Source organism: Condylura cristata, unplaced genomic scaffold, assembly GCF_000260355.1.
Source record: "Condylura cristata isolate star-nosed mole 26May11 unplaced genomic scaffold, ConCri1.0 scaffold00011, whole genome shotgun sequence".
Classification (NCBI taxonomy): Eukaryota; Metazoa; Chordata; class Mammalia; order Eulipotyphla; family Talpidae; genus Condylura; species Condylura cristata.
This window is the reverse complement of record NW_004567112.1, coordinates 37840438-37865117: the sequence shown is the minus strand read 5'-3', so window position 1 is coordinate 37865117 and position 24680 is coordinate 37840438. Positions and strand designations below refer to the sequence as shown.

Sequence of the window (24680 nt, the reverse complement as noted above, 5' to 3'; positions counted from 1 at the left end):
AATGATAGATCTAGGCTGATAATGAAACAGTAGCATCCTGCTTCACCTTTTCCCACTCCTGTATCCCACTCCGAGGGAACCTTGTACAGTGCCTGATAGTTATCTTATTTCCAAAGAGCATACTTAGAAAAATTTCAGGTTTAGCCATTATCGACTCACTTCAGCAATGAAGGTCAGGAATTGCATTTTTGCACCACCCTCTTATTTTTGCTAAACACACACACACACACACCACGCATTCCCCGATATAATTATGCCCTTCCTTTTAACCAAAACAGCACGTCGTGGATGCAGCATTATGACTATGTCAATAACCTTCACAACTGAGTCATGTAGTATGTTGTAATTATATTTCCTCTTTTGTTTCCCCTAAAATTAATAACTACCTCTTAGTTTATTTATTTGGTGTTCTATGGACCTGTCAAATATTCATCCCTAAATACTCTGACATAATTGAACATTTGAAAGTATATTGTTTATTAATTTTTTTTCTTGGCAACATTCTCCCTGGTGTGCCAATCTTCCTGCTCTGCTTATGACCAGCTATGGTGTGGCTCGCTTGCTGTTCTGGAGGCTGAATAACTAAAGAGGCTTGATGTTGAGTGAGCATGTGGGAGGACTGAGGAGTCACTGTGTGAATTGCTTTTTCTTCCTCCTATGTTAGATTCCCTTATGTGGAACCTATGTTTTCTTCTTTCTTGGTTTGTGCCTTCATTTTGGTGGAGTATACCCTTCAGTTTTTCCTGAAAAGAGCTCATGGAAATTTTTGTACTTTGAACAGTGTGTCTATTCTAGTCTCATATTTGTGATAGCATGATTGGGTATAGAATTGTAGGATGAAAACGAAGTCATTTCGCCTTTATATTGTAGTCTGCAATGTTGCTGTTAAGAACTTTGGTGCCATTTGAATTCCAGATTATTTGCATGTAGGCTTTTCTTTTCTCTCTAAATGTCTCTAGGAATTTTAAGTCACTCAGTGTTTTGAAGCTTGATGCTTTTATGTTTTAGTGTGGTTCTTTCTGTCCTGAGCACACAGTTGTCTCAATCTGGACACATGTCCTTCAGAATTGGGGAGTTTAACTTGTGTTATTTTCGGATAATTTCCTCCCCTCCATTTGCTCTTCTCTTGAATTTTTCATTTCTAGTAACTACTCTTCCTCTTGAAATATTGGTATTTTAGGGATACTGTGTCTGGCCTCTGTAAGGATTTTACAGATACTTACTGTTATCCCTTTTCACTGTTTTCCCCTCCATCATTCACATTAAGAGGCTCTTCTCTAAGGTTTATTAACCTTTTGATATCTGCATGTATTTGAGACACATTAACTTAGAACCTGGGGGCCCTCCCTAGTGGCCAACAGGTTAAAGTGCAGCGCTTTACAGCAATCTGCAGCCACTGCAGCATTGAGTTTGGTTCCTGGCCAGGGGGTGACCCACATGGCATGGCAGACCTCTCCTGTCTCCCCTGATGCTCCCCTCAGAATGTATTTCAGTAGATCTGCCTGTTCTGCTCCCCACTTGCTCTGTTGAACCCTCGTACCCCCCACACCTCTGGCCTGTACCCCAGTTCTTGTATGCATAAATAAACCTTTTTTTAAAAAAAGTTAGAACCTGGAAGTTCTCTGTGTGTCCCAGGGCAGGTTAAGGTAGAGGTGCTTGTTAACCAGTGGCCTCACGGGGGGGATGATTAAGTCAGAACCTAGCCTTTTCTTTGCGGGAACTTCAACCTGTTAATTGTGTTTTCTGTCTGACCGGTTTTCCCATCTTCTGCCTGGCTGTCAGTTTGCAGGAGGCTGAATGACTGAAGAGGACTGATGGAGATGGAGGTGGGGGGGAGATGCAGATTGTCACTTCACCTGCCTGCCTTCCTGTTGTCATCTGGTGTCTCTAGCTCTGAAGCTCTTCCCTAGTTCTGAGATACCAGTCTAAGGCTCCAGCTTTTCCCTGTCTCCAAAGCAGTTTCTTGTTGTTTCTATTTCCAGTTTCCAGGATCTTGTTGACACCGCTCATCTGCTTTCATCTCTTCTCCTTTTGCCCTTGTGGATGTATGCATATTTAATTCCCATACTATCATTTGGGTGAGGGGTTGGGACAAAACCAGAAACAAATGGCTGCATTCAATCTTCCATACTTAACGGGAAGTCCCGATTCTATTTAAACATTTATTGAATGCCTTCTGTGAGCAAGCGACCGTGCTAGGGCTACAAAGGTGACCAAGGTAAATAAAGAGAAAAGGAGGAGTTGAGAAGTGTTAAGGGAAGCAATGACAGGCCCTAGTGCTGGATGAAGAGTGGAAGGCGGGGAGAGGGGTAAGTCTACCATCACTCCAGCAGATCAAGACCTGGCAGAACTCAGAAATCGGGGGGCATTAAATAAGCACCTTGAAGAAGGTCTTCCTGGGATTCTGAAGAGCAATACTCAGCTGGGGGACTGAGGAGGAGGAGGAAGAGAGCTCAGATAGGGGAGAGTGCTTAGCTGGCTCCAGAGGAGGTCTGAGACAGCTGAGGAGGCCAGGCCAGCCCCGGGAAAAGGCCTGGATGGATAGTGGCAAGATGTGTGGAATGTAGATCCCAGCCCCTGGGGGCTCCTTCTGCACATAGAGCTTTCCACCTCCCCGTGATGGTTTGCCTGGCTCTCAGCGCAGACCCAGCACCTTTTTGACCCTGACACACATCAGAGAGAGAACATTGATGGGGAAGGAACATGAATGACCATGTGAACAGGTTATGAGACATGACCTCTTCCTGAGTCCTCTGAAGAGACAGACACTGAAGCTGTGTGTACACATGTGGGTCTGCTCACATGCGAGTGTGCCCTCTCCCTGACTGGACAGGGCTTCCCGGGACACCCGCGTGGGCTGGACGGGCTGCCGCCACGCCCTGCTCGCTGCCTGACCCCACGCCACTGCTTCTTGTTTTGGATCCTGTACCCAGCTAGTGCCCACACATGTTTCCTGTCTAGTCAACAAAGAAATACAGCCCATATCTTCGTCAGACCCCAGCTGTCCTTCCCCACAAACCTCCAGCACTTCACGCCTGGCACGGGCACCCACTCAAAGCCCCGGTAGGCACCTGTCTCCAGGGCCAGCGGTGAGGGGGCAACTGCTTACGGCTGCAACAGGAGCCAAAGCACAGATGCCGCCCCTGTGACCCAGGCGCTGTCTTGTCCTGAAAGTTCTTTACATCTGAAATAAATTCTTGTCACCATGGCAGTACATTTTCTTTTATTTTTTATTTTCCTTTTTTTTTCTTTTTTTTTTTTTGAGCTTTATTCATAGGTGTCTATGTTCTTATCTCCTGGGAAAGCATACAAAAAATTAGGCACTGTCTTCCTTCTGAAATTTTCATGTGACTGCATCTCCCACCAACCCTTGCTCTCCAGTCCAACCTAAGGCTTCCATCTTGGGTTCCCATTCACCTCAGACCCCTCCGGAGAAGACATGAATAATCAACCCTGTTAGAGCAGGGTTCCAGGCCTACTCTCCACACTCGTCTCTGGGCTCTCCAAGGCCTAAATTTGAATCCTGATCCCATCCCTTAGAAACTGTGTGACTTGGGACCAGCTGCTTTATTCCTCTGAACTTCCATTTTCCCCACCTGGGAGAGAAGACTGGTAAAAGTGCTGGTGACTGGGCCTAAGGAGGGAGGGTGGAATCACCCCTCCCCACGAGCCTTGCGGACCTCTGAGCAGCTCATACATGTTCCAGGACGTCTGTTCCCAGCTCGGATGCACAAGGCACCCGCACCTTGTCAGAACTCCATCCGTCAGGAATTTATTACTAATGCATTTTATAACAGGCTTTATAATAAGATATTAAGGACTGTAGCAGCATCTGGCAAGCATTCCATAAATATTAATAATGCCTTTAGAGATGGCACCTAGGGTGGAAATGGCAGGGCTGGTAGCTGAGGTTTGGTTGAGGGCACAGAATAAATCTAATGAGGGGTACACCTTGAAGATGAGAGTGTATATAGTATGCTGTTTTCTTTCTTCTGTCTCCCCTTATCTAGCTGCTGCTTGAAATTTTTATACTTCTTTTTCTTTGCTCACAACTTTGCCTCTGTAATGTCTCTTTTCCCCCTTTCAGTTAGTCCTTTCCAGCTGCCCTGCCCTTCCTGTCTTACAAACTCCCTCCCGACCCCCGGTCGACCCCCCCACTTCTGCCACCCCATCTTATTTTCTTGTGTGCCCATCGTCATCATTTCCCTGGGCATCCTCCTCTCTTCCCCATCTTCTGCATGGCTTCTACACTTTCTCCGTCTCTCTTCCGTCTGCCTGCCTCCGCCCTGTCTGACTTTCTCCCTCGCTGTATTGCTGCCTGCCCCCTGCCCGTTCCAGTGAGCACCCCCAGCCACCTCGTAGAAGCCCGGAGTGTAATGTAACTCACACTGCATGTGAGAAGTGAGCTATTTATCATTATTATTAACGAACAGATCCCTTGCATGGCAGAACTTTCCCAGAGTCTATTCCCTTGTCACCCCAGGAGTAGCAAAAAGATTTATTTGTCTCTGAATTGCACAGGGTGGCCCATTTACAGCAGGTCCATCAGAAGTGATATGGAGCTGAAATGGGCCTGCCCTGTCTACGACCTGCACGGAGTAGGCCCCTTGCTGAGAAGGACAGCCTGGCAGGGCCCGGCAGGTTGTATCTCCACGTACTCCCTGGGCTAACCAGGCCACCAGGGAGCATGTGGGGCAACTTCCCTTGAAATGACCCAGAAGAGTGAGGAAGTGGGCAGGACTGGGCAGGGCGTGACATGGAGGAAGGGGCAGAACCTGGTGACTGGAGTCGGTTGGGGCAGAGAAGTAGAACAAGAGGCCTGCTTCAGAAGCAAGAGGAATCAAACCCTGTGGGGTCTTTCCTCCAAACACCACAGCAGCTGCTTTCTGGTGAGAAGGTGGACCCAGGGTCAGTTTCCACAATGCATGTCTGAGAGGTGACCCTAATCCAGGGCAACCCCAACCTCAGCTGAAATGGGCTTTGCCCCTCCCCATGACTCAGCCTCCCCACCCCCACCCCATGATTGTTCTATAGACCCCTGCACCAGACACCAGAGCGACACCTTCTCCTACTATCTTTGTCTTTAAGCAGGCAGAGCCTGGCTCTGCTGGGCATCCAGCATCTGTCGTCCTGCCCGATGTGCCAGACCCTACTCAGGCACAATCAGACTGTCCCCTACTCACCCCTGCCACTCCCACATGATTGTTGACCATTGCGGTACCTGAGTGGATTTGCCTGTTTAAAAGGGTAAATAGGGACCCTGAAAAAGAAGAGAACGCTGGTATTCATTCATCAGAGCCATGTTATTTACCCCCCACTGTTATCTCCCAGCCTGTTGGTGGTGTCCAGGCACCACACTCCAGGAGCCCTGGCCAGGAGCTTTGCTTTCTATGGCTCAGTGATGGTCGTTAAAGAGGGTAAATCCCAGCAGGCTAAGAGCAGAGCTGTGGGTGTGACGGAACTTTGCTGGTGGCTGGTTGTGCTCTGGGAATGGCGGGAAGAGAGGAATTTAGGCCCTCAGAAGCTAATGTGAGCGAAGGGTGTGCCCACAGGAAGGACACACAGATCGTGTCTTAGCCCCGCAGCCAGGGACAGGAATACAGTCCAGAGGGGCCTGTGAAGACCAGGGCAGGGGAGGCTCTGAGACCCTGTCTCTGCTTTTCTCCCTCACTGTGCTCTGTTCTCACTGCAGGTGGGCACCCTCTGCCCGCTTGGGGTGTCTCTTCCACCCCCTAACTGTGATCTCTGTGTGACATTCAACCCGTCTTATTGCCCGCTCCATTCTTGGATGGCAAGAATCGTCCCTTTCGGGTCCCCACAGAAAATTCTTTCAACTTCCAAGGACCAACCTGATTGGTTTACTTGAGTCAGATGCTTTCACCTGGGCTAGTCAGATATGGCCCAGGGCCTGCAGTCACTTGGTAGAAACATGGCCCCCAGACCCAGCCCCGGGAACAGAGCTTTTCTTGGAAAGAGGGTAGACAGGGAGCAGGGCTGGCATCTTTGGGTGGGGTAAATAAAGCACTTGACGAGAGTCAAGACCCCCACTCCACAGTCACGACTCTACCACTAACCACCCAGGAGATGACACAGAGCCTGCCTTCTCCCTTTCCCCTTTCTGTCTGCACTGCACAGCGTCGGGGCTCCCTGACCCTGCACTCAGGGCCGTACGTGGTCAGACCTGCCCTCCATCTCAGGAGTTTCTTGGCCTGCAGAGGCCCTTGCCTCTCTTGCCATGTATCCCATTCTCCCAAAGCCCCCCTCACAGGCTCTCCCAACCCACTTTGGGGCATCCCATCTGACGCCACCTGCAGCAGCCATGAAGCAGTCCACAGAGACGCCCTGTTCCCAAAAGGTGAGCTTCCACCTGTGGAAGTGTGTGATGAAGAGACTCAGCTGTTCTGTCACTAACGCCCCTTTAGTAGGGCTCAGCCAGCCTGTGATGGTGCCTTGGTGCCATAATAATAATGGCAGTGATCATCTATTGATTATTGCACATTCCTTCCCTGTACCTGGGTCACTGCGGAGCTTTTTATTTCTTTTTAAACCTCACCTCATGGAGTCCTTTCTCACGCGCCCAGAGGGTTAACAACTCCTTCTGGACATTTTCCTTTAGGTGAGGAAACTGAGGCCAAGTGACTAAGTTTAACTGGGCACTTCTGCAGTCTCCAGCGAGTAAGTGGAAAGGCCAGGGCTCTAACCTGGGGGACCTGACTCAGAATTCAGGCTCTGACCTCCCTTCCCCAGATTTTATTGCCTGCAGTGTACCTGGGAACCCAAATGCACCTGCTCACAGAGGAAATCTGCTTGCGTTGAGGGTACAGACCTGTGAACACTCTGCACATTTCCATGGAGTAGCAGCTGGGAGTTCGGAGAACCACACTTCCCCCCGGGCCCCCCCAACACGCTTTTTCCTGATGGAGCATGGTGTCCAGGGCCTGAAGTACAGGAAGTCAGCATTCTTTTCTCTCCAGTGGCTTGTTCCCTCCAAGTATATGAATGGCTCTCTGCCAGGCCCATTTAAAATCTTTTCTAAGTTATGCAGAAATTAAATGGGTTTTCACTGCAGGGCATGAAACATAATCCAAGAAGGTCAGACACTGGACCATCCCTTCTTTTTCTCCTTTTCCCCTGTCTGTCTTCTCGGATCTTGCTCTTAAATCTTTCGATCGGCCATCCAGAGAGCCATCACCCGGACCACTGGTGGCGATGGGTCAAATGTCCTCTCTTCCCTGAGGCAGGGGTTCTGTCTGAGCTGTCCCACTCCTCCGGGCGCTGGCTTGTACGGGGCGGGCTGAAGCGCGAAGCCGTGTGCTCTGAGTGCTGTCTGCTGCCTGGCAGGGGCTGGCTGCTCTGAAGCCGGATGGTGTCCATCCCTCTTGTGGCTGGAGCCACAGGCCCCAGTGGAGTGTTTGTTCTGGAGCGTAGCACTGACTCTATCACTTGTCTGTGATGTGCGTGTTGGATTTGGAGACAGAATTGAGGATTAGCTGAAAACCTCATAAAGATGTCCTGGAGTCCAGTCCCACTGTGGCGGCTTCTCAGGGTGGACACTGGCTTCACCCAGCTCAGCACTAGGGCACTTAGGTCTCCAGAGTTTGGCACGGGGTGGTTGGGAGGCATGAAGCGCTGTTGAAGCACAGAAACCAGCAGGGTAGTGCCAGGCTCTCGCTACTTCTCAGTCTGAATGGGGGGGGGGGGTGCGTATTGCACGCACCCACTGAGGCACCCAGGGGAGAGGGGCTGCTGGGCTGGAGCAGGAGGGAGTAGGAGAGTAGGAGAGTAACCAGACTTTCTTCTCCAGCCCTCTAAACTACCACTGGCACCTCCCACTGGCAAACTCCAGCTAGAAGCCAGCCAGCAAAGGAACCTGTGAGGCCAGTTCTGAGTCACCCTAGAGTGGAGAGATAAAGCAGATATTGAGTGGAGCTGGGGCCCTAGCAGCTAGGGGGCGTCCCGTATGGTGCCATGCCTATGCATAGGGCCTCTTGACTCCCCGCCGCCCTTGAAGGCATTCAGGAATTGAAATCACAACTGTCAGCTTCTAGACACTCTGTGGGGGCTAGGAAGTTTACACTTATGAGTTCATGTACTCTTCACACTAACTATGAGGTGTTATTTATTGTACAGAGAGGGGAATAAGGATCAGAGAGATGAAGTATCTAACTCAAGACACACAGCAGGCCCGGGGTTCTAACAGACAGGTCTGTCCATCCTGAAATCCTAGCTTGCTCTGCTTCCTTGCACACTTGATTCTCTTTTGGAGGAAAAGAGAGCATCTGTTTTCCAAGTCGCTGAGCTGGGAAGGATAGACCCAGGGCAGGAAAAGCAGGCTCATGGGCCCAGAGGTATGGGGGAGCTTGCTGAGTTGGAAACAGGAAATAGAGTGTGAAGGGGGAAGACCATAAGGGCCTGTGTTCTGTGCAGAGAGGAACTGGAGAGTCCTGGGCAGGGCCGTCCCTCCGCCTCCTGTCCTAGTGCGGGTTGGAGGACAGGTTAGGAGCCTGCCCCTTCAGCCAGACACTGACCTGGTGGGAGGGAGGGAGAGAATCAGCAAATGCAGAAAGAACAAGGGCCTCTCTACACTGTTCTCTGGGGGCCCTTCTAGCCACACCAGGCCCTATAAAGAACAACCCTGGGTGTCCCTGGTGGCACAAGGGGTTAAATCTCAGTGCTATGAAGCTATCGGCAGCCACTGCAGCAGGAGTTCAACCCCCAGGCTGGGAGCTGAACCACACAATGCAGCAGACTGCTCCTGTCTTTCCCGCTGCTCCCCTCAGCAGTGTATTTCAGTCAGTCTGCCTGTTCTACTCCCCACTCTGTCTCTGGTGAACCCCCACCCTGCACCTCTGGCCTGTAGTTCTTACATGCATAAATAAATGAATCATTAAAAAAAAATAAAACCCCTGCCTCAAGCAGCTAGTCCAGAGGAAGGACTGCCAGCATAGCCACAGCTACTTCCTAAAGGAAAAGCTGCTTGACACAGGGTGCAGGTCATGGCCAGCAGCTTGGAGAGGGGCAGCCACCTTGAAAGAGTCTGCAAGTGTCAGAAAGGGCCCAGTTTTATCTCAGGGTAAAGAGAACCCTGCACCAGGGACAGCATCTCTGCTCTTGGGTAACAAGGCCAGTCCCAAACTCCTGGCTGGGAGCTACCACCCAGACTGGCAGTTGACCTCAGCACTGTACAGAGAGTGAGGGAAAGAACTGTTCTCAATGTTTTAAAAAAGTGTTTGATATAGAGCCTAAGATTATGACCTAAGTCCTGAATTCAAGACCTTGTACTGTTACTTAGACAAGTTACGTAACCTCTCTGAACATCAGCTGCCTTTTTTTTTTTTTTAATTTATTTGTGCATACAGAACGGGGGTACCGGCCAGAGGTGCAGGGGCAGTGTGAGGATTCACCAGAGACAGAGTGGGGAGCAGAACAGGCAGATCAATAAAGTACACTGCTGAGGGGAGCAGCGGGCGGGTCAGGAGAGGTCTGCCGCGCCATGTGGTCACCTGCGGGGTGGGGATCAAACTCATGCTGAAGTGGCGTCAGCTTCTTAGTGCTGTGCTTTAGCCACCAGGGGGGCCCTCAGCTGCCTTTTTATGGGCTACCATCCAGAAAACTACTTGTTACTGAGCTGACAGATGCAGCTCCCACCAGTGCCAGGCACAGAGCAAATGATCAACAGGAACAGAGATTATCCAAAGCTCAGATCCTCAGATGTCTCGAAAGCTCCCTAAATTTTGAGTAAATTTACTCACTCTTGCAGGAATGGCTTACATACAAGGCATTGTGGCGGGTGCTACAATGATACTAACTGACAGTTGGTGCAAACAGATACTTAGAATTTCATGTGTTAATTGCTATCTTAGAGATTCATTCATGTCTCCAAAAAGGATATTTATAGAATGCCTGACATGTGCCAGGCACTGTGCCAGGCAAGGTAGAGGGAGCCCCCAGGGTTTCTCTGGATGTGTATGCTATGAGTGAAGACAGGCACTCACCAAAGAATGATAAAAGAAATGTGGGTGTTGAAAAATTCTGGGGTGCTGTGAGACCCTGAATATAAGCAGTGATGGAGGTGAGAGACTGACCTACCTTTAGGGGTCTTCCCTAAGGCATCCATGAGAAAGTCACATTTAGTCAAAGACCCCAAGTCAGAAAGAGACAGTGTCTTTACAAAGCGTTTAATAGAGGGAATCACGGAAGGTGCCCAGGAGGCAGACATTTGAACAAGTCATGTGGGCCTTTTGGGTGGCGGGCAGTCCAGGGATAGCAGGTGGATTCCCTGCCCCCGGGCAAGCCAGGTAAGCTCCATGGTAGCAGACAGAGCCGCCTGCCACCACACACGTGTCCTACCTCCCTGCTCTTGAAACTTCCCAACTCACAGCCTCTGGTGCCTTTGAGAGAAGCCTGGCTGGAGGCCTAACAGCCACGGGGCATTCAGCAGAGGAAGTGAAACCGCTAAGAAATGGGTTTGGGGACCAGAAGGGCCCTCATCCAGAACTCCAGGATGAGCACATCATCTTTGGAACTGTTGTGCTATTACAACCACCAGGGGCCATCAAAAAAAGGGAGGGGGGGAGGGACCAGACACCGCATTTTAAATTCCTCTGAACCCTTTCAGAATAAAAATGACAAAGCCATGGGTCTGGTTGGCTGGACGGACGCGGTTAATGGGCTTTGGGGGAATAGTCACTGATGAAGGCAGCTGTTCCAAGCTCCAGCTCACCCTTTATTTGCTTTACTTCATCCCCAGAACACACCAGTGGGGACACCCATCTTCATCGTGAACGCGACGGACCCTGACCTGGGTGCGGGCGGCAGCGTCCTCTACTCCTTCCAGCCCCCCTCCCAGTTCTTCACCATCGACAGCGCCCGTGGCATTGTGACAGTGACCAGGGAGCTGGACTATGAGACCACCCAAGCCTACCAGCTCACCGTCAATGCTACGGTGAGTTGCCCCCGGCGGCCAGACGTCTGCCACCCCAAGAGGGAGACGGACCTTCAGGATGGAGCGCCAGCCTTGTCTGGCTCATCAAGGCTCTGTAATGACGCTGCCGTAGTAGCAATGATAATGACACTGACATTCCCGAGGGTCCACGCTGTGCCTGCGACGCCAGCTAAGTCCTCAGTGGAGTGCCTCCCTGAAACCTCATGCTAGCCCCGGCCATAAGTACTGTTAGGCTACCCACTTTACCCATGAGAGCATGGGCAATTCAGTGGCTTGCCCAAGGACCTGGGGTCATTCATGCTGTCGTAGTACAGGAGTCCTCACACTCGGGGCACAGGGCAGCGGCGTCAACCCAGCTGTGTTCCGACCCCACCCAACCTGCAGGAGCCAAAGGGGTCCCGGCTGCTGCTCTAGAATGGTGATATCTTGCACCACAGGGAACACCCATCTGTGCCAAGCACCATGCTGGGCCCTGGGGATTCCAGGATGGGTTAATAGAAAGAAGGGTGATAGAGAGGAATAATGACCCCATTTTATAGCTGACAACCTTGGAGACTCACAGGCTGATGAGTAGTGGGGGAGCAAGAACCCAAACCCAGTTTGTCTCACACCCAACCCAGTGCTCTGTGGCTGTGCTGAGTGCCCCGAATACAAACCAGACCCTCAGTAGGGGCCTGCCCCTGCTCTGTACTCTTTCCTGCCCCTGGCTGCCCTCTCCAGGCATAGGTGGGGTCTTCAGCTGGCAGCAAGGTGAGACGTGGCCTGTTGTCCCTCAGATTTTTGTTTACAAAGCTTGGGCCAAGAGCAGAACAAATTACTGGCATGCAACAAATTACTGGCTTCTCTCGTGACCTTCAGAACCCGGCGCCCTGGCCCCATGTCCTGCATTGGGGGTTCCCAGCTGCTCCAGAGGCTCCATTTGGCAGGTCATACAGTGGATGGGCTGGAGGCCTGGTTTGGTTCCCCCAAGCTTGGTCAAGATGCAGAGAGGCCCCAAGAACTGCAAACCTGGTGCCTGGTCAGTGTCCCCTGGCGAGGTCACGGCACGGGAAACCACGTTCTTTCCTTCTCTGTGGTTAAGTGGCCGCTGCTGGGAGGCAGTGCGTGCTGCTGTTGTAAGGCTGATTTCTGGGGTCAAGCTGGAGTTGCTTTTTGCCCCCTACCCCCACCCCCGTGCCCCTTCTGTTTCCCCTCCCCCACACGTGCCGATGATCCCTCCTCACCATTCCCCCTTTACACACACTTGGGCCCACAAACACTCACGCTTGTCCTCTTTCTCACGATGAGCCTGTCCTTATGGGATCATTTCCATTCACCATAAAAATGACTTTGGGCTAGTGAGGGAAAGATCAGCACAGGCCGTGACCATGACTGGGCCTGTCAAGAGGCCTGGGATCAAGCTGGGATGGTGAATACAGTTAAATTGCCTTTAATCTCCCAGCCATCAAGCCTTGAGGCAGTGACACAGGAAGCCCAGAACTTCCTCCAGTGTTGATGGCTGCTCTACCTGGGCCTCTGGCCCCTCTCAGCTTGGTATTGTGCCCTTCGCTGCTGGACATGTCCCCACGGAGACTTTTCTGTGTTGAATCACAGGGAGCCACATGGGCTCCCTGACACTACCAGGTGGGTACCAGGTGGAGAGAGGTGAAGAATCCTCTAGAAAAAAGCTGCTGAAAGCTGCGGGCCCTGGAGGGCAGGGTACCTGCCTGCCAGATGTGCCCACCCCCACCCCCACCACAGCATGCTGTCCAGGATGGTCTGGGGCCACAGTCATAGGTGTGGGGTGGGAAAGCAGGTGACGGGCTGGACAAAGCCAGCTGCCTACAACAGCCTGGTATCGACAATCCAAAGCCACTGGCATCCCCTAGTGAAAAGGCCAGAGGACTTGCTGCTAGGCCTTCCCCACAGACCCTGTTTGCCTGGTGGACTCTCTCAGGTCCCTGGCTGAGAGCTCTCGCTTGGGCAGAGTTCCCAAGCCTGGGCTCTGGGAATGATGGTGGAGCTGTCTCCTGTGGTTGCTCTGCTCAGCTCCCCCAGACTTCAGACATTCCCCTCCTTGCTGTACCCACTCCCCTCCCTGAGGCCCCTCTGCTTCTCCTTGGCTGACCCTAAAGACTCAGGAAAACCAGCCCTGCTCGAATTCTCGGCAGCTCCCTCTGGAGGACAGACACAGACACCAGGCTTGTAACATGAGGAATGCCGTGCATGATTCGTGTCACCCCAAACTAACTGAGTGAGGTCTAACTTGCGGGTGGTCATTTCTCAAATCCCAGACCAGAGAAGTTATAGCCTGGGGGTCCCCAGGTCATTCCACTGAACCCCTTCACCCCACAGAGGAGGAGATGGAGACTTGAAGGGGACAGCTGGTCAGAGACTGAACTGATGTTGGAGCTCTGAGTCACTGCTGCTAAGGGCAGGTTTTCATGTCAAGAGGACCTGAGCTGGAGTCCTGGCTCCATACTTACCAACTGTGTGACTCTGGGCAGTTACTCAGCCTCTCGGAGTCTCTGTGAACTCCTTTAAATAATGTAGAAATAATACCTACAAAAGCAAAAGAAGTCACTGACATAGTGCCCGGATCACCTTTCTCAGCAGGCCGCTTCTGTTGTTATTGGCTAATGTTATTCAACAGCAGTAGCCTATTTAAAGGGTTTGCCACAGTCAACTGTGTATTTTAGGGTACTGGAAGGTTTCCTTTCTTGGTGAGAGTCCATCAGGCTAAAATTTCCAACTAGGTAGGAAGGTTTAAACATTGCCTCCTTGGCCACAGGGGGGATGGCCTGTGTGTCCTCTCACCATTTCTTCCTGGAGTCCCCTGAAGCTCCCCCTGCTGGTTCTACAAAAAAAAAAAAAAATGTTCCTTGACCAGTGAACCCAGAGTATAGAGTGGGGACTGAGATCCCAGAGTAGCCCCTTTGTAGCAAAAGGATCTTTGTTCTGAGGATTCCCCATTCTACTCATTTTCAGATTGCACGGGGCTGAGACGGGCCAGGATGTAGGCCGAGGGGGGCGGTGGCTCCGTGCCTGAATCAGGAGAAGGAGCTAAGACTGCACCGCCATTGACCTACCCACCAGCTGTCCAGGGTGGTCAGGAGATCTGACTGCAGCCCAGCCCCGCTTTGTGATGTTGGATACGACACCTTCCTCTGGGCCTTGGGACCCCTATTTGCATTTTCCTACCGACATGCAGATCACAGTGCATTCTTAGAGGGCTTCTGCATACCAGTACCCTTCCCTGTGAGCGTGTGTGACCTCTGTATACATGTGCCCACACGTATGTGTACAGTCATGTGGTACACATGGGTGTCATGCATGTCCAGAGCCATGTGGGAACATGTGTGAGCTCGTCTGCGTCACTTAACCTAAGGCTGTGTACTCTTTGTCCTAAGGATCAAGACAAGACCAGGCCTCTCTCCACCCTGGCCAACTTGGCCATCATCATCACAGATGTCCAGGACATGGACCCCATCTTCATCAACCTGCCTTACAGCACCAACATCTATGAACATTCACCTCCGGTAAGACCCTCGCTGGCCATGTTAAGGGGCAGCACCTGTCCGGTGAGCTGGGCTCTCCTTGTGTTCAGCTCACTCCAGCTCCTTGCACAGCATCGGCAGGTGTCCCGTATAGAGAAAACCCAACCTCCTCTTCATACCAAAGCCCAGTCCTTCATCCTCTCACTTCATCCCAAAGGGCTGTCGGTGGCAAAGAACACAGACTCCAGGGCAAGGGAGGGCTAATTCAGGAGGATTATGTGGGCTGATGGAGATGCCCGTGGAAAATCCACTCTGGAGTGGAAGGACAAATTTGGACTCAGCCAGGCTCACCAGAATATCAGTGTGGCTCAGCCATGACTAGCCAGTCAGTCAGTCTGCCTCTCTTGGCCAGCTAATACTGCCCCCCTCTTGGCCAGCTAATACTGCCCCCCTCTTGGCCTAGCTTGCCCTTTGCCACACAGACTCTCTCGTGTACACTGAGAACACAGACCATCATCCTAGCCTCTTACCTGCTCAGTCTTTGGGTTTCTCGAGTCCACATTTTCAACAGAGATTCTCGATCGACTGTACTCATGATTTTGTGCCATGTTCCAAGTCGTAGATCAATGATCATCTTGTGGGTGGGTGGCCCTTGGGCCACGTGTCCACCCGTACTGCAGTAAGCTGTGGCTGGGGTCTGCAAGGGCAACCTGCCGCTGCCCTTCGGCAGGGGCTGTGGCTGGGCAGCCTTGGTGAGTGACGCACCTGGCAAGCAACATCGGGAATCCCTTACCTGGTGGCAGCCATGCTTTTGTGCAGACTAGATCCAACACTTGTTCTGGGCAGATAAATTAGAAGAAGGGGTGTCTTCAGGGCAAACACACTCCCAGATAGTCAGCTTGGGAAGCAGTTCTGTGGAAGGGAAAACCTGCCTCTCCGTTTGAGGGCACCCAGTGTGCTTACAGGAAGGGCACGTGACAGAACAGAGCGGGGCTCCACCTGACGCTCGTGATGTTCAGAGTCTGGCTGCACACCTGCAGGGGCTCGTGATGGGGCGTCAGTGACAGGCGATCAGGGCTCCAAACAAACTCCTAAGCCACCTGCATTTTCTAGATGTGTGAGGGTGGGGGTGGGGGGGTGGCTAGAGACTTCCTTCTTGGGGCTGGGTGTGAATTGGATGATGTAACAAGCAAGGTGCTTTTCAGCCTCCTATCCCAGGTCTCTGGAATTGCTTTGATAGTAGAAAGGGGCCTTGAGACAAGTCTTTTCTTTCTTAATTGCCCATAACGTAGGCTCCAGCTTTTGAAACTGAAGACAGGTGTCCCCCCCCAAAAACGTCTTTGCCAAGTGCATATATTCACCTGGGAGGCCTTCCTGATCTTTCTGATGAAGCAGGCCTATTATCTGTCCCTTGGCTCTGGATGTCCCCTTCTTTCTGGTCACTGTGCTTGAAACAGCTAGGCTGGAAGCATAGTTGTCGGGGGTGGGGTCTCCTGGGGACAGGGCACATCAGGAGGGCACAAGAAGTGTTTATGGAGTGAGTGAATGAATGAATGAACGGACACAACTGGCCCCCTGAGCATCCTGCCATCTTCATCATCCTTTTGCCTGCTCCGTCATCAATCCGGAGCCTGGTCCCCTTCTCAGTGATCACGTTTCTTAAAGTACTTTTCTTGGCTTCACCTTCGCCAACCTGAAGACACAGCCGCCATCTTCCCTCAACTCAGGTAGAATTGGCTCTCTGTGTTACCTAGTTTGTCACTTAATTACAGTCACATTACACTGCTCACCGATGTGTGAGTGGATTACTTTGGCACTTGGCACTCCCAGTAATGAAGGGGCTTCCATCCCTGGGACCAGGTCTCAGGCTTCCCTTGGGTCTCCCAGGCCAGAAAAGGTAGGCAAAGGTTGGCATGAGGCTGTGGGGGTGGCCAGGCAGCCAGTCCAAGTCAGAGCAGGTTCCTACACGGCTGTGCCCTTGCCTTGGCCAGTCCTCCCGCCTCTGCCCCCTCCAAGAACCCCTCACTGGGAAGCTGGGACTAACAGCCTACAATGCACCCTCCTCCCATAAGGGTCTTAAGGATCGGAGATAGCACTTGTGTGACGTTCCCAGCCCCTGCTGACGGCAGACAGTGGGGTTGAGCCGGGCTGCATGGGAACTATTATCCCATTGGGTCGGGGGTTCCCCACTCAGTTTCATCTCGGTCTTAGTAGTTGGCATGAAGGATGTTGAGGTGAATGTCCTCTGACTCCCTTCAGTTTGTGTTTCCTGGCATCCCTGTATCAGGCATCAGCAGATACCTGTTTCTGATCTGCGGATTTCAATCTTCTTCATCCACTAAGCATTTATGCAGCCCCTCCTGCGTGCAGGGTCCTGGGCTAAGCCATGCCCTCCTCTCACCAGATAATTCCAGGGGCTCCTGTAGGGTGAGTGCTCAGGCCAGGCATGCTCCCCACTTGGCCCTGCTCTCCTTAAGCTTAGCCGTGGGCCCTCTTGGGCTCAGGGTCCTTGATGTCTGTTTGCTTTGCCAGGATTGTCACTTTGGCACCAAAGCCAATGCTTGGGGAGCTCCCCAGGAACACGTGTGAACCCTGTCACTGGTGTCATGACCAGAAGGGAAAGCCAGACAAGGAAGCAAGACAGGGGGTTCAGACTCTCCTGGCTACTGGCCTGCTCCCCCCAGTGCCTGGAGAATCACTCCTGTGTCTCCCACCCTGCCCCCTCCTCCCTGTCTCTGTATGGAGAAGGAGCACCCCTGATTCCCCATTTCTTGCACAGCTTTTCTCCTGCAGGTTGATTCCCATCCTCTCCCTTGCCCTAGTGTGAGTTTTCCAGATCAGAATTAGGCTTCTGATTGGTTTCCGTGTCTTGATCTGAGGCCTCTACTTTGGTTTACCACGTAGAACCCAGATTCAGCACGCACTTCCCAGGCCATGCCAGGAGAGAGGAGCCCCCAGCCTGTTCAACCTCCAGGACCAGAGGACCCAGGCACCCTCCATTCCCACCCTTGCCTCTGCCAGCCCCCAGGCCGCCACTGGGACCCTTGCCCACTCTCCTCGATCCCCAACTTTATCTGAGGCGCCCAGCATGTATGCTTCTCTCTATCAGTGTATCAGGGCAGCATGCCTCATCTAAAGTGTATATATTACCTAATAAAATCCTTCTTATTTGGGATTATTGCATCAAATTTTAATTTCCTCACTCGAGCAACAGCATGTCGGCCTGCCCGTCAGTGAAGGACCGATAGAAGGTGAAAAGAGCGGATAAACTGCACAAATTACTGCCAGCCGATGCCTATCAGCCCTTTGACTGGAATTGACTGGAATTAAAGACTGAGAAATAGGATTTTCTGCCTCAGAATCTGCTGTGGCAGCTCTTGTCGGAAGTCCCCTTCAGCCCTCACCGGCCTCCTCCCCCAGAGGCACCCCCACTCCCAGAGGACTGTCTACCTTTCAAGTCCTTAATCCTGTCAGGGAAATGGTGTGGGGGAGGGGAACCCTGGCTGGGCTGGCTGCAAGGAGCTGGGCCAGGACCCCAGGCCAGGCAGCGCCTGCTGGCTGCAGGTTCTGTGTCCCTCCAGACCAGCTTCTTCCTGAGAAGAGGTCAGAACGTGGAAGGGGAGAGAGAGAAGTCCCAGCTCCTCTCAGCTCTGCCCTGACGTCCCCTCCGGTGCCCAGGCCTCACACTGGTGTTGTTGGGACTCCCTTACCCACCCAGACCCACCCCAACAGAACCCCACCCCCACACCCCACCCCACCCCGTTCCATGGTCCCCTTATAGGACTCACTCACCATGCCTGTGACTTAGAGCAAATCCCTGAAGCCTGGGAACTGTTTGCTCACAAATACCCTCACCTAACGGGGCAGGGGAAAGGGTTGTGAGGAACAAGTGGGAGAACAAGTGGGTGCCCGGCACAGTCGCTAATAGGTGCCCAGCAAATGCTAATTCTCAGTGTGGGTGATCAGCAGCTCTCACTCTGGAATGCCCAGGAAATACCTTCTCTAGGATGGGGATTAGAAATCTGGGCTCTTGGGGAGTCTGAATTTGCTGAAACTGGGCCACCACATTCATGCTTTGTCTGGGAGCAGTACCTTAGCCTCACAGACACTCACAGGGGTCCAGGCCCCCGTGAATAGTGAGGTGCTCGTAGAGTTTGCTGTGGACCAGGTGCTATTCCGAGTGCTTCACCTGCACTGCTTGCTGAGGGGGCGGGTGGAGAAAGCATGGCAGCTAGAGGTTAAGTGACACAAAGAACTCAAACCCAAGCAGTCTGGCAACAGAGTTAAGCCCTTAACACCCCCTCCCAACTGATCTTCCCCCCACAGGAGCAGGGAGTCCCCACACTGTGTCTATAGCTTCTCTGGAGAGGGCCTCATCTACCAGGAAAGCCCCAGACAAGGGTTCCTGTTAAGGGCAAATACCCCTGGCAGTCACCAGCCCTCCTGAGCCTGCCCAGCTTCTCCCAGCCACATCCGGATGCCAACTGGGACCCTCGCTGGGGAGCCAGCCAGGTAGAGGGGCCCAGCTCCGGGTCAGGCAGGGACGGCGCCTCTCCATCCCTTCATCTTTGGAAATAAGTTTCAGTATATTGAAAATATAATCACTGAGATTCTGAAACAAGAACTGTGGGCTCCCAAGAGCCCCCATTCCTCCCTGTTAATTCCTTCTCATAACATTTCCAGTCTTTGTGGCTGCACTTGTATTAAAAGCTCAGAGTTTTATTAAAAAATGGATTTATTTATCCAAAAAGAGATGAATCCCCAAACTTTGTCAGTAGCTTTTCAGAGCTTGCTTCTCCGAAGCTCAGGTGTGGCTTTTCCCGGAGAAAGCCGCCTCCTTGTTTTCTGGTCAGGGATTGCCCTCGGGCCCCCTTTGAGCCCCGTGCCTAGGAAAAGGCCTCAGCTTAGGGCAGGCATGCCCATGGGGGGATGTTCACAGGCTCCTTTGGCTACTGGGTCCCCTCTTCGCTCAGGCCAGCTCTGTCCCGTCCCCTGTCCTGTCCTTCTGAGCTTGCTCTTCTAGGCCCAGCACGCTGCACCCTGGAAGGCCTGGCAGGCAGTCAGTCCCTGCCGGCAGCAGATGAGGGATGGCCCCCTCTGTAACAGAGGCCGAAGTCCTTTTGTCCAAAAAAGCCCACTCTGCCAGCTGGAGCCTTGACCAGAGTCCCACAGCCTCAGATCCTCTTCCTGGGAACACCGTAGGCTTCTTTTATTGCATGAATGAATTCCCGAAAGACAAGTTTCTAAAAATAGCCTCTGTTGGGGTGATGGTGGGCAGGAACTGTTAGTGTCGACCCCTCAAGTCTAATGCAGTGCTTCCCAGATGACCTCCCACGGACCTCTAGTCTGGAACTGTTGACACGTGTTACATGAAGACAGTGTCTTCAGAGCAGAAGCCCTGGGAGAATGTGAATAGTTTCCTTGACCACTTTACTGCTTCTCGGAGCCTTTAATACATCAGAACCTTTTGTGCATCTCCAAGGAAGGCGTGGCATCTGAGTTTTCCCAAAGCTGACATGAGTTGATGCTTGGAAAGTGCTTAGACAAGAACTGCCACCCAGCAAGCACTTTGGTGGGGACAGTAATATCACGACGGAAACTGACAGTGAGACCTTGGAAAGGCCACCAGCTCCCGTTCCTCAGTTTGCTCACCTGTAAAGTGGGTCTGTCTGTGGGGTGTTCTGAGTTCAGGTCTCAGTTCAAAGCATTCACAGTGGTGCTAGGCAGCCCCAGAAAGGACAGCTCCTGCCGCCCCGGCACATCCGTCTCTCCCCAAACTCAGGTCAGCCGAGCCCTTTACCCAGATGGTGGTTCAGTGGCATCTTTCTTTGACTTCCTGTTTCCCTCAGGGGATCTCTCTCAGAGATCCTGTGCTGGACAGGGACAGGGGAGGGAGCCAGACCTGCTTTCTGCGTCCTTGGCCGCTGGCCTGTGTGCTTCTCTCCGCGGGAGATGTTTCTCCTGGAACATTCTCTCCTTCTCTCAGCCAGGCCTAGAGGGGTTCTGGATTGCTGCAGACCTGACCAGAGTGGGTGCAGTGACAGATATGCAGGAGTGGCGGGAGGGCGAGGGGCATCTCTCCTGGGTCCTGGTGGTGAGACCAGGTGGTACTGGAGGCCCCCAAGGCCCCACACTCCAGGTCAGAGGGCCTATGAGGCAGGGAACAGGCTGCTCTCCACTGGAGAGGGTGCTCAGGTGGGGGTGCGGCCTGCCGGCCTGATGAATGGAGAATGGGCAAGTGGCGAGAGGTAGCCAAGGTCACAAGTCAGGGTTGATTTTTCCCTGAGGAATGGAGGCGAGACCGAGCCTGCTCTCCCTCCACCAGGGAAAACTGCCCCTCCAACCCCTCACCCAGGCCAGAATCTCAGGCAGGTACCGAATGCTGCTGTGATAGGGCCTGGAGAGCCCCGTGAAGGGATGGTGACTGTGTGACATGAGGGTCACATTTGAACATTTATTTATTCAGTCAACCCATCGATAGATATGTGAATGTGCCCGTGATATGCCCATTTTCTACCAGGATCTCTTCCTAGAGAGTCTTGTGCCTCGGACCCCCACTGTGCTGTCTTTGGCCTGGAACACCTTCCTTTTCACTGTCCCTGGCAAACTCCCACCCATTCTTCAAGACCCATTCCAAATGCCACCGTCTGTAGGCCACCTTGGTGGGCCTTCCAGTGTACTTTTGCACTTTGGTATCTGTATTTGCGTCCGAACACCCCCATATGTATACTGGACACCCCCATATGTCTATATCAGTGTCAGTGCCTGTACCCTTGACCTTCCACCATACACTGTGTTCCCCAAGATTGGGGACCCTGACTTGCCATCCTGATAGCCCCAGCTCCAGCCCATTCTCCCCCAGTGCTGCAGGGAGAACAGATAGGGTGTGGGATGGAGCCATCTGAGCAGGAACTTCCAGCTGCAAGGTGAGGGACGGTGCAGAGGGCCTTGGTGACCCAGAGATGCCCCAGCCATCACCAGAGATGCTCGCTCTTCAGATTTGTGATGCTTTCTTCTGTAGAGTAGTTGACCCACGGCATTCTCCTTTACTCAAACTCCAGTGAAAACAAGACCCAGAGTTTTTGCAGCTATTCCTGTTAAGGTGAAGCAAACTGATCAGGGAGGTATTGCCACCTTCCTGAGGCCACCTGGCACTTGATGGACGTCTACAGAGACCAGATCCTTCTCTCCCTGTTGGAGGCCCGTGTCCGCTTTTTTTCTGGGTGGCTCATCCAATAAGAGGAGATGGGAAGGGGAAGGGGAGCGAGAGCAAGAGACGTGATTGTCCCAGGGGTATGGGGGCAGTGAGGACTGACCTTGCCCTTGCAGCTAGGGGTTCACGTGGGGAGGGAAACCCCAGCTGCCTGCACAGCAGAAGAGCAGCCTGGGGCCCAGGCAGCTGAACTCAGGCCCCTCCTCTCTCCCACCAGGGCACCACAGTGCGCATCATCACAGCCATCGACCAGGATAAGGGACGACCCCGGGGGATTGGCTACACCATCGTCTCAGGTAAGGCCTCAGCTGCTCACCCTTCCCAAGAAGAGACGCTGTGAGAGCCCCCATTCTGCGGCTGAGGAGAGGTCTATGGGGGTGTGGGGCAGTGCTTAAGAGCAACTGCACTCTCTGGACGATGCTGGCCAAAGGCCCTGGGAAGGGAAGGGCTGGACAAAGGAGGGGAAGGAGAGGGGAGCTGGTGCCTAGGGGGTCTGAAGGCTGCTAGGTTGACAGGGCGGGGCCAGGAGCATGCACCCTATGAGAGGTCTGAGCTGGACACTCTAGGTCTCAGCCTGGACATCGTGACCCCATCTAACCACCTTCAGGGGCCTGGCTTTTTCTTTCCCTTGCTTAATGAAAAGGTGGCAGTTTTTAGACCATTTTACAACTACTAGAGCTGCAGCTTTAGCTTATTTCATATTCTTTTCACATTTCATATTTCTTCTCAGAAATGAGAAGCTGGTCACCCACATATAGACTCTGGCTCTGTTCCCTTCCCCCCAGATACACATACACATGCCCCAGACCCACACATGTGGCCTCTGTTCTCAGCCCACTAGTCGTGAAGGCTCGCCTGGTGGCCAGGCAGGCCATGCTGATGGCAGGCCACCCGGCGGGTCCACCCCCCACCCCGCCCTCCATCATCCTCAGAAGCGGCAGCACTGGGGCATTTTCTCCCTCCAGCGCAAAAGGCAGTGAGGTGCTGTGGTCAGGAGCACAGAGGGCTGAGTCTCTTGGAAGCACTGCTCTCTGCACCTCGGCTTCTCATCCATGAACGGGAGCTGGAAGAGTCTGTCCTCAGGGTAGTTCAAGGCGGGAGGGGAGGAAGGGCCGACTCTCACTTTAGGATAGGGGGTTCATTCTGCTGTGGGCCTAAGAATTACCTAGGTCTCCTACTGAACGTGCAAATCCTTGGCATCCAAGAAGGTTCTCACGGGGTGGGGCATAGGAAGGGTTCTTCTCACAGTGCCCCCAAGCAGCTTAGCTGCCCCTGGGAACGCTGGTTTGGGAACACAGGTCTAGTCCTGTGGCTCTGGAACCATTCTCCCTTGAAAGAAAGAACGGGGGCCTTTGTGGCCTTTAGTGCCTCTGGAGACAAATTCAAGTTCTGGGGGCCACTGTGATAGCTAAGTCTGGGCAACCCCAGCCTGGGCAGGGGGAAGCTCTGTCTGCAGGTGGGTAGACGCCGGGTCTTGAATGGCTGATGGCACGGGGTTAACCTGCCCAGTGCCCCGAGGCCCCGTATCCCCCAGGCTGTTTATCAGCTCTGCAGCTCGGGGGATTTATGTCTACACACCAGTGCTCTCCCCATTACTAATGACCCCTCTGTTTTGCCAAGAACAAAGAGGCCTTCAGCGGTAAGTTATGGCTCCATTGCCATCAATTTGTTCTCAGTCCCTCGTGGCCAAACTGAGACTGAGGAATGACAAGGCTCTTTCCCTTAGAGGACCTGACACAGGCCCTATTGCTCCCACACACCTCCACCCCCATCCTGCCCCTCACCAAGGGCATCACCTTCTACAGGGCCTGGCCAAACCAGGCTCTGCAGGCACCCATCTCCAGCAGCCCTCCAGCTTGTGGGCTGAGCAACTCTGTGCCCTGCCAGACAGACCCAGTCCTGCTTAAAGGGGCAGCTGCACCCTTGCCCCCCTCACAGAACTTTGGCCTTGGAGTTTAGAGTTGTGAGTTTGAAACCCAGCCTGCAGTGTCTCCTAGCAAGACATTTGATACCTGTTGCTCACACACAGAAGGGGGATCATAACCTTCCTGGCATCTGAGAGACCCTGAAGGGTCATGAAATATGACATTATGAATTGTCAAGGAAAGACCAGGACCAGGAGTCCTTTATTCCTCTAGCCACCAATTTCCTCCTTCATTCATTCAAGTGGCTGCGAGTACAGGCTTCAAGTGTCCAGACTGGTGACCACTAGCTGTGCTTAGCCCCATGGGGCTAAGGAGCATTGGAGGTACAGCTGTCCTTCACTGAGATGTGCCGTAAATACAACACACAGGATTTTGCAGACTTAATATGCAAAACAGGTTGTAAAATAGCTCTGGAATAACGCCTCATATTGATGACATGGTAACATGATATTTTAGCTATAGTGGGTTAAATACAACATTAAAATTAATTTGCTTCCCCCACACACACCCCCTTGGCGGTGGCCTCTTGCAAATTTAAAATAGCACGCGTGTCCCAGGGTTACAGTGTGGGGCCTGCCTTCTGCCGTGACTGTTGGCAACCTTCCGAGCATCTGTAAAGTGGAGGTGGAAACAGCCCCGTGCCTCCTGGGCTGCTGTGAGGAGTCGGCAGTCAGACACCTGTAAGCTCTTAGAAAAGCACCTGGATGTGTGGTCGGTGCTCAACAGGTGTGGACTGTAGCGATCCATGCAGCAGATCTGGGCCAAGCGCTGTGCTGATGTCCTGTGAGAGGGTGGGGCTGGAGGCACCATTTCAGCCCCCCAGGAACCTACGGCTTGGGGAAGAGAGCCAGGAATGGGGGGGGGGGGTTTGTGGGGAGGTGGTCATAGGTGTGGCTACATGCTGTGAAGAGAAGCTGCACTGAAAACTGTTGACTTAGAGCCTTGGCTCCTGGGGGAGGGGTGTTAGCCCTTTGTGTGTGCTGGACAATACCTGCCATAAGCAATGAGGATCACTAGGATGGGGAGCTTCACTGAGGAGACATCATCTGAGCCACCACCGACTGCATGGGAGCCAGCCTGGAACTGTGGAGGGCGGTGGGTGCTGTCCAGGCACAGGGAGC

General features: G+C 52.8%; 1 protein-coding gene across 1 annotated transcript in view; it reads left to right on the top strand.

Moving 5' to 3' along the window:
- The window catches only part of CDH23 (cadherin-related 23), a 330906-nt gene that overhangs the window by 105251 nt on the left and 200975 nt on the right, over positions 1 to 24680 (top strand). Inside the window, exons 6-8 of the mRNA XM_004681069.2 lie at positions 10751 to 10945; positions 14335 to 14463; positions 21852 to 21930. Of these exons, the coding sequence (XP_004681126.1) occupies positions 10751 to 10945; positions 14335 to 14463; positions 21852 to 21930 (403 nt within the window). The remainder of the gene's footprint in view (positions 1 to 10750; positions 10946 to 14334; positions 14464 to 21851; positions 21931 to 24680) is intronic.